Source organism: Aspergillus eucalypticola (assembly GCF_003184535.1).
Source record: "Aspergillus eucalypticola CBS 122712 chromosome Unknown BO83scaffold_21, whole genome shotgun sequence".
NCBI lineage: Eukaryota > Fungi > Ascomycota > Eurotiomycetes > Eurotiales > Aspergillaceae > Aspergillus > Aspergillus eucalypticola.
The window spans coordinates 185,111-199,183 of record NW_020290295.1 but is presented as its reverse complement, the minus strand read 5'-3'; the positions used below and the strand labels follow the sequence as shown (position 1 = coordinate 199,183).

General features: G+C 48.7%; 5 protein-coding genes across 5 annotated transcripts; 2 read left to right on the top strand and 3 right to left on the bottom strand.

The window, feature by feature from the left end:
- Nucleotides 1–132: 132 nt before the first annotated feature.
- Nucleotides 133–1,189, top strand: BO83DRAFT_318400 (Clavaminate synthase-like protein; the record flags this gene model as incomplete). Its single annotated transcript, XM_025527740.1, has 2 exons — nt 133–386; nt 460–1,189. Coding segments are annotated over 2 exons (984 nt in total), but the record flags the coding sequence as incomplete, so codon positions are not given.
- An 809-nt stretch (nt 1,190–1,998) lies between these two features.
- On the bottom strand, nt 1,999–3,165 carry BO83DRAFT_400879 (threonine aldolase family protein; the record flags this gene model as incomplete). The annotated part of the gene is made up of 2 exons (XM_025533429.1): nt 1,999–2,996; nt 3,087–3,165. The coding sequence occupies 2 exons, from the start codon at nt 3,163–3,165 to the stop codon at nt 1,999–2,001; spliced, it is 1,077 nt and encodes a 358-aa protein (XP_025385657.1).
- A 675-nt stretch (nt 3,166–3,840) lies between these two features.
- On the bottom strand, nt 3,841–5,681 carry BO83DRAFT_400878 (cytochrome P450; the record flags this gene model as incomplete). Its single annotated transcript, XM_025533428.1, has 6 exons — nt 3,841–4,077; nt 4,154–4,312; nt 4,376–4,924; nt 4,993–5,151; nt 5,184–5,456; nt 5,514–5,681. The coding sequence occupies 6 exons, from the start codon at nt 5,679–5,681 to the stop codon at nt 3,841–3,843; spliced, it is 1,545 nt and encodes a 514-aa protein (XP_025385656.1).
- A 1,412-nt stretch (nt 5,682–7,093) lies between these two features.
- BO83DRAFT_380377 (MFS transporter) lies at nt 7,094–8,887 on the top strand. The gene is made up of 2 exons (XM_025531739.1): nt 7,094–7,659; nt 7,723–8,887. Exons 1-2 carry the CDS (start codon nt 7,139–7,141, stop codon nt 8,693–8,695), a joined length of 1,494 nt encoding a protein of 497 aa, XP_025385655.1. The 5' UTR covers nt 7,094–7,138; the 3' UTR covers nt 8,696–8,887.
- Nucleotides 8,888–9,112: 225 nt separating this feature from the next.
- On the bottom strand, nt 9,113–11,854 carry BO83DRAFT_400876 (Zn(II)2Cys6 transcription factor; the record flags this gene model as incomplete). Its single annotated transcript, XM_025533427.1, has 8 exons — nt 9,113–10,192; nt 10,252–10,331; nt 10,352–10,865; nt 10,932–11,027; nt 11,069–11,072; nt 11,130–11,176; nt 11,208–11,339; nt 11,432–11,854. 8 exons carry the CDS (start codon nt 11,852–11,854, stop codon nt 9,113–9,115), a joined length of 2,376 nt encoding a protein of 791 aa, XP_025385654.1.
- Nucleotides 11,855–14,073: the final 2,219 nt, after the last annotated feature.

The following is a 14,073-nucleotide window of genomic DNA, read 5'->3' as shown; positions in this document are numbered from 1 at the left end:
GCCAACCAAGCCATACACTACAATTCCAATTTTTGGTCTATCGGGTTCCCAGGATATAATTGTCCAAGTTGCTCTATCAATTTGGAACTTGTAAAATTCGATATCATTCCAAACAGCTCCGGCCCCTCTGGTTCCAGTACTATGGCCTCTGTTTTACCTGAAGCACCGCTGTCGGTGATTAACTGGGGAAAGTTGAAGTCGGGCGATCCAGACGAAGGCAGGAGACTGCTCGCTGCATGCGAGGGACAGGGTTTCTTTTACCTGGACTTGAGCAGTGCGCCTGCCTTCTTGCAAGACCACAAGTCAGTCCTGCGCTTTATGGAGGATTATTTTCATCAAGACTTGACTGAAAAGATGAAGGACGACCGACGGAGCGATACGCATGGGTAAGCTGTCATGCAAACCCTCTTCTTTCACAAGTGTCCATGTCTGACTGAACCCACCTTGGGGTAAATACAGATATGAGCCGGTCGCTACCTCCACCGGAGCCATGATGTCGTTACCTGATTACTATGAATCGCTGAAGGCGTCGCGTGACGAGCTGCATAGCGATAGTAGCGCCCTGGCCCCGGGGATTCGCAAACACAAGGATCTTTTCCATCGATTCGGTAACATGACCCATGAGGTCTCTATGGTTGTCTTGCAGGAGCTCGACCGCCAGCTCGGATTGGGCGGCGAGCGTGCCTCGTTCAAGGAATTCCATCGTGAAGAGGCCGAGTCCCTCACCACACTGTCAATGTTCCGCTATCCCAAGCAGGAGACACTCGACATTGGGGTGGGCCACAATAAGCATACGGACATTGGAACCCTGACATTCCTCCTGTGTGAGCAGTGGGGACTGCAGGTGCTATCCAAAGCCCCTGCGGGATGGCGATTCGTGGCTCCGCGGGAAGGCCATGCGGTGATCAACGTGGGCGATACGCTTCGCTTCCTATCAGGCAACCGCTTTCGGTCGGCTGTGCATAGGGTTATTCCCACACAGCGTCTGCAGCACGAGGACCGCTACAGCATTGCATACTTTTTGCGAGCGGCAAATGATACCATATTCACTGATAGCACGGGCCGGAATATATCGGCTAAGCAATGGCATGATGAGAAGTTCGACGTATTCCGGGAGACGCGCGAAGAGCAGGAGAGACGGCCGATTCTTACGGGTGGAATGGAACGTCAAGAAGCCATTGTGGTCTGAGGCCCCAAAGACATGTAGCATCTATTAGTATTGGTACTAGGCAGAATGGAACTGTGACATTGTTTTTTAGCACAACGTGCTGCTATTTCTGTGTCATACCGGTCGGATTAGTAGGCATACCTCCGCTTCGAGCAATGGAAAAACAGGAAAAGACAATTACTTGCAGTCAGCCTCCATTGCTGTTTCTTTAACTAATGGAACTCGCGTAGCTATGAAAACTTAGTCATGGAAAATCTCACATAGTCAATGGATAGTTAGATGGAAGTGACGCTGATCAAGGGTATACATAGGTCGCTCGACCTCTCCGCACTGTTCGCAGATGTCAAATGACACTACCCCTTTACAAATGACTAGATTGATCCCGGTAAGCATAGACAAAGTCAGTATTCTCTATATAACTTGATATTGAGTCCGACTAATCTAGTTCGACTTGACCCGATTGGCCCTCGAATCTTTGGGGGCAAGCTCTGCCATGTGAATAGCTATAAGCAACCACTATAAGATGAATATTAAAACAAGTGAGAGAATAGAAAAGAGTCCAAAATTTAGTGATTATTTTTCTATTTTTTTTGTGTCTTTTCCTTTTATGATTAATGGAGGGAAGCCCCGGGGGGGGGGGCGGTGGCAGAAGACCAAGTGCTGAAATTGATTTGGGGCGCTAAACTCATTATAGTAGAAACTTTGTGGGTGGCCAGATAACACGTGCTTGGTAGTTACTCCACAAACAACTACCTCTTAAGTCAATGTCAGCCCAATCTTTAACCCGTGCATCATCTCCATTCTCAAAGGCTCAAAGTGTTTAATAGTGCTTAACTACATAGTATCTCACGCATCAGGCCCTTAAGTCGGATTATCGCTTCGTCGCTAATCTGGTAGTGCACGACCAGACGGGCACCCATAAACCTCAATCCGAGCTCCACACCGCGCTTAATCAACCTCTCGGGGCCCCAGGCCAGAGGCTTGAAGTCCAACCACACCATGTTCGTTTCCACCGGATAGACCAGGTTGCCGCCGTGGGTCTCCCAGAAGGAAGCAATGTCCCGAGCAAGAGCATGAGAACGCTGTAATTGTCCGCCCAGAAAGGTGTCCTCGACGGCGACACGGGCCGCAGCGCACACGACCCCGGATTGCCGCATGCCCCCACCGATACTCTTGCGGATCCAGCGAGCTTGCTTGGTCAAGGCCTTTGACCCGACCAAAACTGAACCAATTGGGGCGCCCAGCCCTTTGGAAAAGCAAAGATTGATACTATCGAAGCAGGAGCAGTAGTCACACAACGACCCTGCCCCAGCAGCCACAGCCTCCCACAAACGTGCCCCGTCCAGATGCAGTGTGATGCCTTGGGCGCGCGCCCACTCGCTGATGCGGCGACAATCAGCCAGTGGCATAATCACGCCACCTAGGGGGATCTCTAGGACGATCAGCCGTGTAGGGCAGTCGGTAATCAAAGTCCCGCGGTTGAAGTGCGCCTCGACATCTGCCTGCGTCAAATAGAGTCCGTTGGCCGGGCTCACACAATCCACCATTGCGCCGCTCAGACTGGCTACCCCACCTGCTTCATGCGTTACGAGATGACTACGAGCGTCGCAGAGCACGCTGTGTGGTGGGCCCTTTAGTTGCGCTCGTACACCCAGCTGGTTGCCCATCGTACCACTGATCACGAACAGCGCTGCCTCCTTGCCCATCATCTCTGCAACCCTCGCCTCCAACTCCAAGGTTGTTGGATCCTCTCTGAAGTCATCGTCTTGCAATGTCGTGTCTGCTATGGCAGCCAACATCTGTCTTGTTGGCCGCGTAACGGTATCGCCTGTGGTAGTGAGTAGCTAGTTAGCGATGTGCCTGTTGACCAGGGAAAAGGCAGCGACATCAAATGTTGAGGAGTTAGGGGAGGCCATACTGCGAAAATCAAAGGCAGCCGACCCGGGGTCGGTCCACTCGCTAGAAATCATGGTAGTTCCTTCCATGTTGCCACCCATTGAAACCGGGCTTCTCAATTCATTTATTTGAGGAGTCACACTTGTAATAGAAGTGGTCTTCACTTTAGTGCGGAAGAGACTTGATTATTCGAATACTATGAAGCAAGGCGTTTCTGCAAATCGTGGCCCTGAGCAGAGAGCACAAAATATTAAGGACTATGCCCCAAGGCTCCGGCCAGGCACCTGTCCCTAACACCGAACCTGTCCTAGGTGGGCCACAAACGACAGGGTCGTCCAATTCGGGTTTTGACATCAAGTCCACTAAAACCCGTCCAGGGCCCCATCACAGCGGAACCCTCTGGTCCACTTACTAATAGGTTGGGCAGAAGACACGCATAGAGCGCATCGCTCCAGAGAGGAAATGGCAAGGGCAAGGGGCTAGAGTACTAGTTTAGGATCCGGGAATCTTCCGATCAGTTTGCTCTGTATGCAAATACTACTAGTGAATAAGAGCGTTTTCTCAGCTGAGATTTGGGGCAGAAACGGACAGGCACGCCCAGCCAAAACCCCCTGAATCTAACTATTTTTTGTATCTGAGAAAGACAAGATATCTAGATACATTAGCGCCACCAAATGACTTCGACACGCTCGTGCGTAGCGTCATCTCCTCCTCACGCGCAACTTACGCATACCTCGATACCTTCGGTATTGCTGCAATCTTGCAATATGCGCAATTTACTTAGCGCCACCGTTTGCGCGGCCATTGATCTTGACAGCTTTACTGTCGGGAACGTTCCGGGCATTGGGACCCGGGCGGAATTTCACAGGAAGATCTTTCTTAATGAATACACCGTACGACTTCTGATCCAGCCAGTCCTTGTCAACCTTGCCATCAAGCTCCAAGTCATAGCGCCACAAAAGCTTTGCCGTGATCAATCGGGACTCGGCATTGGCGAGGTTTTGGCCCAGGCACTACCCACAGAGACAAGTCAGTCCATAATAATTCTGGCCAAGGATTACTCCTTGCTTTGGTGACCACTGAACTCACGTTATACGCACCCAAACTGAATGGGTGGTATGCCTCATGATTGTCATCAAGAAATTCGGCAGGTGGGTCGGATAGGAACCGTTCGGGGCAGAAATCCAGCGGGCGCGTAAAGTAATCAGGGTTTTGGGCAATTCCAAAGAAAGACATATTGCAACCCGTCTACAAGTGGCAATATGGTTAGCAAGGCCAATGACGAGAAACCCAAACGGAAGCCAAACTCACACCCTCCGGAATGAAAACTCCCGAGGCATAACCACCGCCACGGGGTGGCGTTCGCCAAAGCATGTTGATGACCGGTGGGTACAGCCGCATAGTCTCATTGAGACACGCAGTCAGGTATTCCAATTTGTGTACAGAGACCAGATCGATTTCCTCAGGCGATTTGAAGGATGAACGAATCTCATCGACGAGCGTCTTCATGGCATGAGGATTGGTACCGAGGAAGTAAACCAGACCAGTGAGTAGCGTCGAGATGGTATGGGATCCGGTGCCCACCAGGGTCACAGCGGCAACCACCATCTCTTCTTTAGTCAAGCCCTCGCCGCTTGCATTGCCGTCTGCACTTCTGATGGCGATCTTATCCCAAAAGTCCCCGCGGGTGCTGCCGGTCTTGATACGTTCCTCGACACGAGCGCGGGCGTACTTGAAATTATTGAGACGAGCGAGCTGAAGCTTCATGGGGATGAAGTACGGGGCCAGGAACATCAGACCGCGCTCGCGGAAGAGGAATTTGAGCTGGGTGTCGAAGGCAGTCTCGGCAAAAGTTTTCATCTGTTCTCATCTTGTCAGTGTGGCCAAGGAGAAGGGCAGAAATGGGGTTCGATGGAGGAAGTCTCAACCCATTCGTGAACCTCGCCATTCTCAACGCAGTTGAACGGCTCGCTCCATCCCAGGTCACTGATGACGTCGAAGCCCACCATCACGAACCATTTGGTCACATCGATTGACTGGCCCGTACGCGCAAAGTCGTCTACCTTGTTGATGAAGATATCAATATACTTGGTAATGAGGTGTTGCTGCTCTTGCATACCCTTTCAGAAAATGCGTGGTTCAACAATCGTCGAAAACGAGCATGGTATGTTCCCGCGGTGTTCATGATACTCTGAGGGCCGTTCTTGCCCTGAGGCACACGCTTGGGGTGGCGCGGCCATTGTGCCCTCCCAGGAACTTTGGCAAAGATGTCATTCCACGCCGCGTTATTGGTGAAACTGAGTTCGTTGGGGCCGATTCGCACAATCTCTCCGTACTTGGAGTGCACCTTAGCCGTCTGCTGAGGAAGGCAACCTGTCCATTGCCAGTAGTCCTGCCTGCAAATTAGTAGCGAACAAGGGGAAACAGGAGAAAGACCAGATAAACATACCCACGGTACTTTGCTGAATTTGCACAGCAACGGTCCTGGAATATTGGCCAGAGGATGGAGGAAAATGTTATAGAAGACGCCACAAAAGTACCACACCACCCAAGCACAAGCGAGTGCTCTCAAAACGAGAGCATAATTCAAGCTTTCCAGATAGCTAGATAGAGCCATGACCGCGATGTATCGATTGTGATTACTGGAGTCGAGGACCGTCGAGGCGGAAGGAAGACCTACAAGTCGTAGGAATGAGTTACTGCGAGAGGAAGATTTGATGCTTAGAAGGGAGGGTTTTATCAGCTGGTTTTCGCCTACACTCTTCTTAAAATCATCACTTCAGCTTTGAATCGCACTAGGCACTAAGCCCGTATCGAAGATTTCTGCCCACATTGGATCGGAACCTGGATGTGGAACGGCTCTGGACTTTGCGGATTTTGTTGCGCCAGCAGAATCCGGGTCATGAGATGCGGCCACCGGTATTCTAGTAGCTTTGCTGGTGACTCGTTATAGCACCATTCAAATCGTGCAAGCGCCTCAACTGATGGCAATCAGGTCCTGAGGTGAAACTTCTTGATACGAATTCAGTTCGAGAGAATTGAGAGAGCGAAATTTCCTCACTCCGGCTTTTCCTTCCTTCGTAACACTTAACATATACCAGAAACCAGAAACATTCACTTTTTTTTTGATCATTCTTCCCCTAAATCCGCATTCTTTATTTTATCCTAATTTCGACTTATTCAACCCCACTTGTACTAGCACAGCCATTCAGTGTCATTCCACTACCAAGGTGACTCAACTGCTCATTGTACTATTCCACGTAATTTCCCCCTTAATGGGCAACTACATCGACACATTGTTTCTGTCAATTTAGAGATGTCATAATCTGGAGTAGTTTATAGTAAATTGTAGTTATTATTTAACTTGCATGACACATGATCAGTAGACTGGAGAGGGTATAACCGTGCCATTCTAACAGTAGCAGTTAGATGATTCTACATTTTTGATGCCTGGTCTAACATTATTTCTCTATCACGTGCCTTTCTTCTAAGTAAGATATTGTTTCACACCTAGTAGCGATAGTACTTATTTTATTACCTATTCTAATATTTGACTTCGTTCTCAATTGTGACAAGGGACATCAATGTCTTGGGTCCTTACTTACATGGCTGAAGTAGGTAATAAGAATAAGAAAATAAAATAAAATAGAATAAAACAAAATGAAAAGAGTATATAAATGCAAGCATCAGTATCATGTACAACAATTTAGCAAGCTTTCATCTGCCTAAGGACCCGACTCGGGGCTTGCTTGCTCGTGGAATATCCAGAGAGTATCATGATATGCCCGGCATCGGAGTGATGGCTTACCAGCTCCCGGGCCCGATCCAGGGCTGTCTCCTATTGGATAACACATCGGTCCTTGGTCAGCAATTCGGGACCGAAGCAAGATCCGGATTTGTGATTGGTTGCTATATGCACTCGTTGCATTGAGTAGGGCTGTTCACTAGGACTAGCAGTATAATATGATAGTATATAACGAAACACAGGTTGCTCCAGATGAGCCGAGATTTCCTCCCTCAGAGCCTAATCAGAGTCACAAATTACACCACCACAAAGATCATATACGAGAAAAAATGAGCGAAAAACATGCAATGGCATCCAAGCATGACCTTGAAGCGGGCCCCAAACCGATCACCACCCCCGAGCCTCCCAAGGAGGCTGAAACCGACAAAGATCCAAACCTCGTCACCTGGAATGGAGAAGATGATCCAGAATTTCCCAAGAATTGGCCGAGGGGCCTGAAGTGGAAGAACACCTGGTCGGTTTCACTGTTTGTCTTTATTTCGCCCGTGTCGTCATCGATGATTGCCCCCGCCCTAGATGATCTCGCCCAGTCGCTGGGGATGCATTCGGAAATCGAAATATATCTCTCATTGAGTATCTTTATTCTCGCGTATTCTATCGGTCCTGTTTTTTTCGGTCCGGCGTCTGAACTATACGGTCGAGTACGTTTACTTCAAGTCAGCAATGTGTGGTATCTGGCCTGGAATCTGGGGTGTGGGTTCGCAAAGACCAAGGGGCAACTTTTTGCTTTCCGTTTCCTTGCAGGTATTGGTGGCAGTGCACCGCTAGCTATTGGAGGAGGAGCCATCAGGTGAGTACATGTAAAGATGAAATGATATAACCACCTCGCAGAAAAGCTGATCTCAACTGTCAGCGACATGTGGTCCGCAGAAGAACGGGGTAAGGCCATGGGTGTTTATACTCTTGGGCCACTCCTAGGACCAGTAATCGGTCCGATCGCTGGTGGGTTTATTGCCGAGTATTCAACCTGGCGCTGGGTATTCTGGTCTACCTCCGCTGCTGCTGTCGCAGTGCAGGTAGTTGGGTTTTTCTGGTTGAAAGAATGTCATCCGGGCACGCTATTACGGAAGCGCCGTGACCTTCTTGCTAGAGAGACAGGGAATGAAAACCTTCATACTGCGGAGGTAGTCGAAACGCTGGCTTACAAGCTTCTTCATGCGCTTGAGCGGCCGGTGCGGATGTTCACGACACAGCCTATTGTCCTCTGTATGGCGTTTTATATGGCCTACCTCTTCGGCGTCGCCTATTTGATGTTTGCGACCTTCCCTGATATTTGGTCCGACGTCTACCACGAGAGCTCTGGAATTGGAGGTCTCAATTATCTTTCCATCGCGATTGGCTCTTTCATCGGCCTCTTTTTTAACCTCAAGCTGGTGGATCGCATATACAGAATTTTAAAAGCCCGGAACAACAATGTTGGCAAGCCCGAATTCCGAATGCCATCATTGGCTGTGGGTTCAATTATTAGCACTATTGGGCTCTTCTGGTACGGCTGGAGTATTGGAAATACTCACTGGATTATGCCGAACATCGGGGCGCTGATCTATACCATGGGTACCATCTCCTGCCTACAGGGCATGCAAACCTATATTGTTGACAGCTACCAAACCTACGCGGCCAGCGCTATGGCTGCCTGCGCTGTGCTTCGGAGTTTGTGTGGTTTTGGATTCCCACTCTTTGCTCCTTATATGTATAACAGACTGGGTTATGGTTGGGGCACCAGTGTGCTGGCCTTCATCGTCATAGTGTTTGGATGGGGTGGGCCAATACTTTTCTGGAAACTTGGGCCCCGGCTACGTGCCATGTCTGGATATGCATCTGGATAAGTGAGGCAAGAACTTGGCACACGGGGGGGGGTGCTGAGTGAGAGACGGTAGCCATTACGAGGTGGTGATTGTATTTTCCGCCTGGATTGAATTCGGCAGTCGGAAGTTGTCACTGGGGCAGATGGAAGGATGATTGGACGGGTTGTACTACGAGCATTGTATTAGTATTTACCAGTGGCCATAGAAAATAGCTCCTATCAAATGCGAGACGATTATGACTTAGTTCGTCTGTCCTCTGAATCTAGTGCACTTTCTGAACGAATAGCAAATATCTCATCGATCTGGATGTTGGTAGAAAATCGGGTTAACGCACACATATATCCTTCCTACTTATTAAAGAATATCTATTTCTCTGACTTCAAGGGCTTTCATCGGCAGAGCACCATTAAAGTTTCACCTGTCGTCGTTCGCGATTGTTCAGAAATATTCCGACTGCACAGAATGATATGCGTCCGTTGTCAGCAGCATTTCGTCCCGCACATGTACATCGTCTATGGGCATTGTGGCCATGTTCCAGCTCTGATGTCCAAGTTGCGGCTGGGATACGGTGAAAGACGCCGTGGGCATAATGGATTCGCTAATTGGCATGCCACCACCTAATTGGGGATCAATTGGGGCGTGTTCCTCAGCAACCATGTGCACCAACGTGTCAGTAGCAGAAACCTCCACTACCTGGCCTGCACCGAATTCATTACTATTTTTCTGGGGTAACGACGACAGCTTCTCCCGAGCCTTATTCATCATCTGCATCAGGTGTGCTTGGGCTAGTTGGCAGCTATGCGAACTTAGAAGCTCTTCGTGCTGTCTATATGAAGCCTCAATAATTGGCCACGCCCTCCGAACAGTTTCCACATCACTGCAGGTGTTACACTCCCCAATTGCTGTGGACAACGCGAGGCATGGAATGGTGATGTACCAGCGAAAGCCGCTCCCGCGAGGATCGGTGCAGAGCAGGTGTGCCTTTTCTAGATTTTGCAAAGACCAGCGCAAGAGACTTGTATCGCCTTCTAATCGCGGTGATTCCAGCGAAGCATAGCGACCCGCTTGGCTAAATCGAAACGGTAACAGCTCTGACAGACGGATCGCCGATACAATTGATTGGGTACTATGCCAGGTAAACCAGGCATACGGAGAGGACTCGGGATCACAGTAGTGTAGCAATGTGAACACTTGCTGTTGGACTTCTCGAGACAGTTTATGTCTTTCTGCGGCAGTGCTGCAATCGGGTGAGCCAAAGTTGAGTGCTCGACCGGCTACTTGTACATGATATGTCACAAGAGCAAATGTTGTGTCCGTGAGCTGCTCCTGTGAAACAACTGAGTATTCAGTATTCACGTCGAAATCGGAGTCATTGACATGTGCTACATTTGGAATTGCACATGCTGCGCCACTGTGTGTTATAAGTGGCTCGGAGCATAGCGCAAAGGACGCCTGAATGTCGACAAGGCAAACAGTGAGCCACAACCGCAACCGCATCTGCTGTTGGAAGAAAGATTCCTGAGCCCCAGGGTGTTATTTGGCCCTTGATCCAGCCTCATGGCTCTCGCGAGCCTGACAGCTAGGGCAACGAGTGCCCAAGCAGCGGTGTCCTTGTCTTCGGATCTTCTACCAATCTTCGGTAAATTAGTGGCAGTTGCTAACGGTATCATTAAACACTTACAAGATACAGAATGAAGGCTTGGAGGACGGTCATATCTCTCGATGTCAGCAACCCAGCCTTCTCAAAGGCGCCTTCACACAATTTGCGATGCACGGCCATAATGCTCGATTTGTTTCGTTGGAATGTGGCCTGACACTGTGCTTCTGTCATAGTGTTGGCTGCAACATAGCAAATAGCAGATTCCAGCGCTCTCACCGGAATATCATCCTCGGATGATTCCAGATATTCAGATGCCCCATCTAGCATCCATTTGCTGAGGCTAGGCCGGTGTAGGATCTTGATAATTGGATCCACGTTTTGGAGGTATACCTGGCATAACTTGCTTGCTCCAAGCTTGTCACGAGGCAGTGACCTGAAGCTAGGGGACAGCGAATTACCGATGCTCAGCATGCCGAGAGCGTTGGGCCCGTGGTCTACGGAATTGCGCCGCAATGAATCCGTTTTCAATCCTCTATCGCTTGCGCGACCGGAAGACGGCTCCAAATCAGTTGCTACCGACGAGTCATGCATCTAGTGAGTTTTAGTGTATTATGCTTCTAAAGTGGGATGATGGGTACGTGTAATGAGTGCCCTTACCCCATTGCTTGTAAATTCGGTCCAGATATCGTTGCCAGATATCTCCGGGCATCTTCTAGCAAGACTTGAGGTTTGGATGGCAGGAAATTGTTGAGTCTCTAAGCCTAGAGTCGTTTGGACTAACTGCATTACCTCACAATCCTGTTAGCCGACGATCCCTTGTCTCATTCTTATCGCCCTGCCATATGAGCGCTTTACCATCGTATTTCCACCAGTGTTCCCGATTCGAAGGTTTTCTTGAGCGTCTGCAGTCTTGTTCGCCTCGTTAAATTTGACTTTGTCGGCTCCTGGATCTTGCAAGAGGCTTTCGAGCTTCCGGATATGATGCGACAGGTCTCCAACGATGGTTCCAAGATCATTCTTCGTTGAGTCTGTGGCGCATTGTATCTTCTTGCTCACTTGTGAAACCTGGATGTTAATGCTGCTCTTAGTATCTTTGAAATAAAATAGTATTCTAAAGAGAAACAAAGCCATATTGAAGCTGGGATTGAGTTGCTTACAAGTTCCTGCAGAGCACTTCCCTCCTCAACAGGCCCCATTTTATTTGTTTCACCCTCCGGAATAAGTCTCTTCAGCCCATCCACGGGTGCACTCAAGCCCCCATACTCGGATGTCAACGTCGCTTTGGGATTACTGAAATCTCCGTAGCGTTCATTAGCTGGAGGAGATGACGTTCTGGACCGGGCAGGGCGTCCGTATCGACCTCGAGGGAGTCTTGGGCGATATATGGGCATACACGCAACACCAGAGGAAGTGCAATTAGAGCATGGGTCAAGCTTATCACACTTAAGCTTGCGGTCTCGACACAAGACACAACTAAGCTGTGGGACAGTCCTATTTTTCTGCTCTTGGCTTGGAGAACTGGCCATCCCTGGGCGACTTGAGCGCTGCACAGTGTTTGCTTTTGATAGAAGACGCGGCATCCCCTATGTTTGAACTCGGGAAGTCTAACCAGCTAAGTAATGGCAATTGATAGTACTAGGTTTTGATAAATAGATAGAAGGCGAGGGGCAAAAACCAAGCCGCATAACACACCTGGGTCCCAGTCCTATATGTACACTAGATAGTAGCAGATAGTAGCAGATAGCCGCAAATCTCACCAAATCTTGGCACGAGGAAAGGCTGCACTTCAGTGGTACTTGATCACAAAGTGGGGAAGGAGGAGGAGGAGAAATCACGTCGACGATGGACTAGATGCATTGTTCAGCTTTCCGGCGGGTTGATCGGACGAACGGCCTATTATAGAGGGCAACCATTAGTGGACAACTCGCAGATTTTGCGGTACTAGTACTCAGTGCCTAGTAGGGGTTCGTAATATAGCCTAAAGGCGTGTGATTGGGTGACTGACATACTGAATCACCCACCTACCATCCGCCTTGTATGGCAAAGGCGAGTCGGCATGGTCGTGATGGACCAGTATCACCCCGAGAGTCAGCCAACTAGGGTCTCGAACTATGACTGAGTCTGTGTAGTTGATATGTAATCTCGATTGTACTCATTTACATGCAGCTTCCGGTGATGAAATGTACACACAATGCAAATATTTCAATTGGCCAATATTTCTATACGCCCTATGAGCCCATGTAGACTAACTACGATGTTTACACTCGCAGTGTCTGCTGATAGAGGTGCAGCTAACTCGGTGACCGGCGGAGTTTTCGCCTAAAGAATGTACGGATGGTGCTCGCCCTTTCGGGTATATCAACATGCGGATATCGCATGTAAGTGCTGCAGGTCCAGGATCACGAGAATGCTAGCAAACAATTTTCTAGTACCCAAGGGGCTTGCGAGTGTATTGAAGCCAAGTTCGTCACAGTATTATTACTCTGTGGCTGCAGCACTGCACTGCAACGCTGGACAGTACCAGTATTTCAGATAAAAACTCAGCTCATATCTTCCATTGGCTACTACAAGCTTCACATACTAAGTACTACACTAGAAGTCCGCTGGCCTGGAAACAAAGAGAATATCTGAAGAAAAAAAAATGGAAAGGCATGTATTTTATAGTAATGCTTGGCTGTTCTGTCCTCCTATAATGCCAAATCCGGGTAACAGGCGTAGGAGATAATCGGAATTCGTCATTGGTGATTTCCTCCGCTGATACAGATGCAATCCATGTTTTTATCCGTTTCCCCATAACTAGTTAGTGAATTGCCAGGGCTGAATAAGCGCTACTCTAAATCCGGCTAATGAGTACTACTAAGTACTTACTTACCTATAGCAGCTGGATCAGAACTCATGCCCCTTTCTTCTTTCGCTGATTGGCTCCGGATCAAAAATACTTTTACTCGGGATTCTGGCAAGGAGGTTGTCCGGATTTTCGTACTTCTATGGATAATCAACAGGGGTGGAGAGGCTACTGGGAAGGTCTAGCGAAATGTCTAGCTATTCATAGTATCCATAGTGAGCTTTATCTTTGAGGACCTTAGAATCAGTCATTTTCCAGCTAACCCCGATTACGGTACTGGATTCGGTTAGTTACTACTGAGTCCCAAAGGGAAAAAAAATAAAATAAAACAAAACAAAATAAAATAAAGTAATATAATATAACATAAAGGATACAATTAACCACTCGCCCAAGACGAGCAAAGAAAGTCTGTTGTCCGCTTGTCTCATGTGCCACGCATCGCTCTCAACGTTTCATGCGTAGCGGTTACGTATTTCTTTCCTTTTCTTTTTCTTTCCTCCTCTCTTTCCTCCCACCATCCCTCCCCTCTTCCCTGCCCCGGTCTATCCATCTGTTCACCAACCTATATATCTACCACATATACGAGGCCGTCTTCACATAGGTACATATATCCCAACTCTCCCTGACCCCCTCCAGCACGGCATGTAGCTTATCCTACTCAAACTCGAACAGTTCCACAAAGTACCAATCTAAACATGAAATTGAAGCGATTACTAGTGGACTACAAACCATGGACCACGTCCCACAAGTGGAAGTTTATCGTTCATCTAATCTTGGACTAGGGGCATTGTTCCTCCGGCTTGTCCTTAGTGCCCGCCTTCATGACTTTGAATGGAGTATGATCTAGGATCCTCAACACATCGTAGACTAGTCAAAATGAAAGATCAATCAAACCAATCATACGTGTGTAGGAAGTACACCTCCACGAGAACTCCGTACCAAGTAGTACTAGTA

Coding starts and splice junctions, on each gene's coding strand:
- BO83DRAFT_380377 (XM_025531739.1), top strand. CDS start 7,139: ATGAGCGAAAAACATGCAATGGCATCCAAGCATGACCTTGAAGCGGGC. Junction 7,660..7,722: donor ATTGGAGGAGGAGCCATCAG/GTGAGTACATGT, acceptor CTCAACTGTCAG/CGACATGTGGTCCGCAGAAG.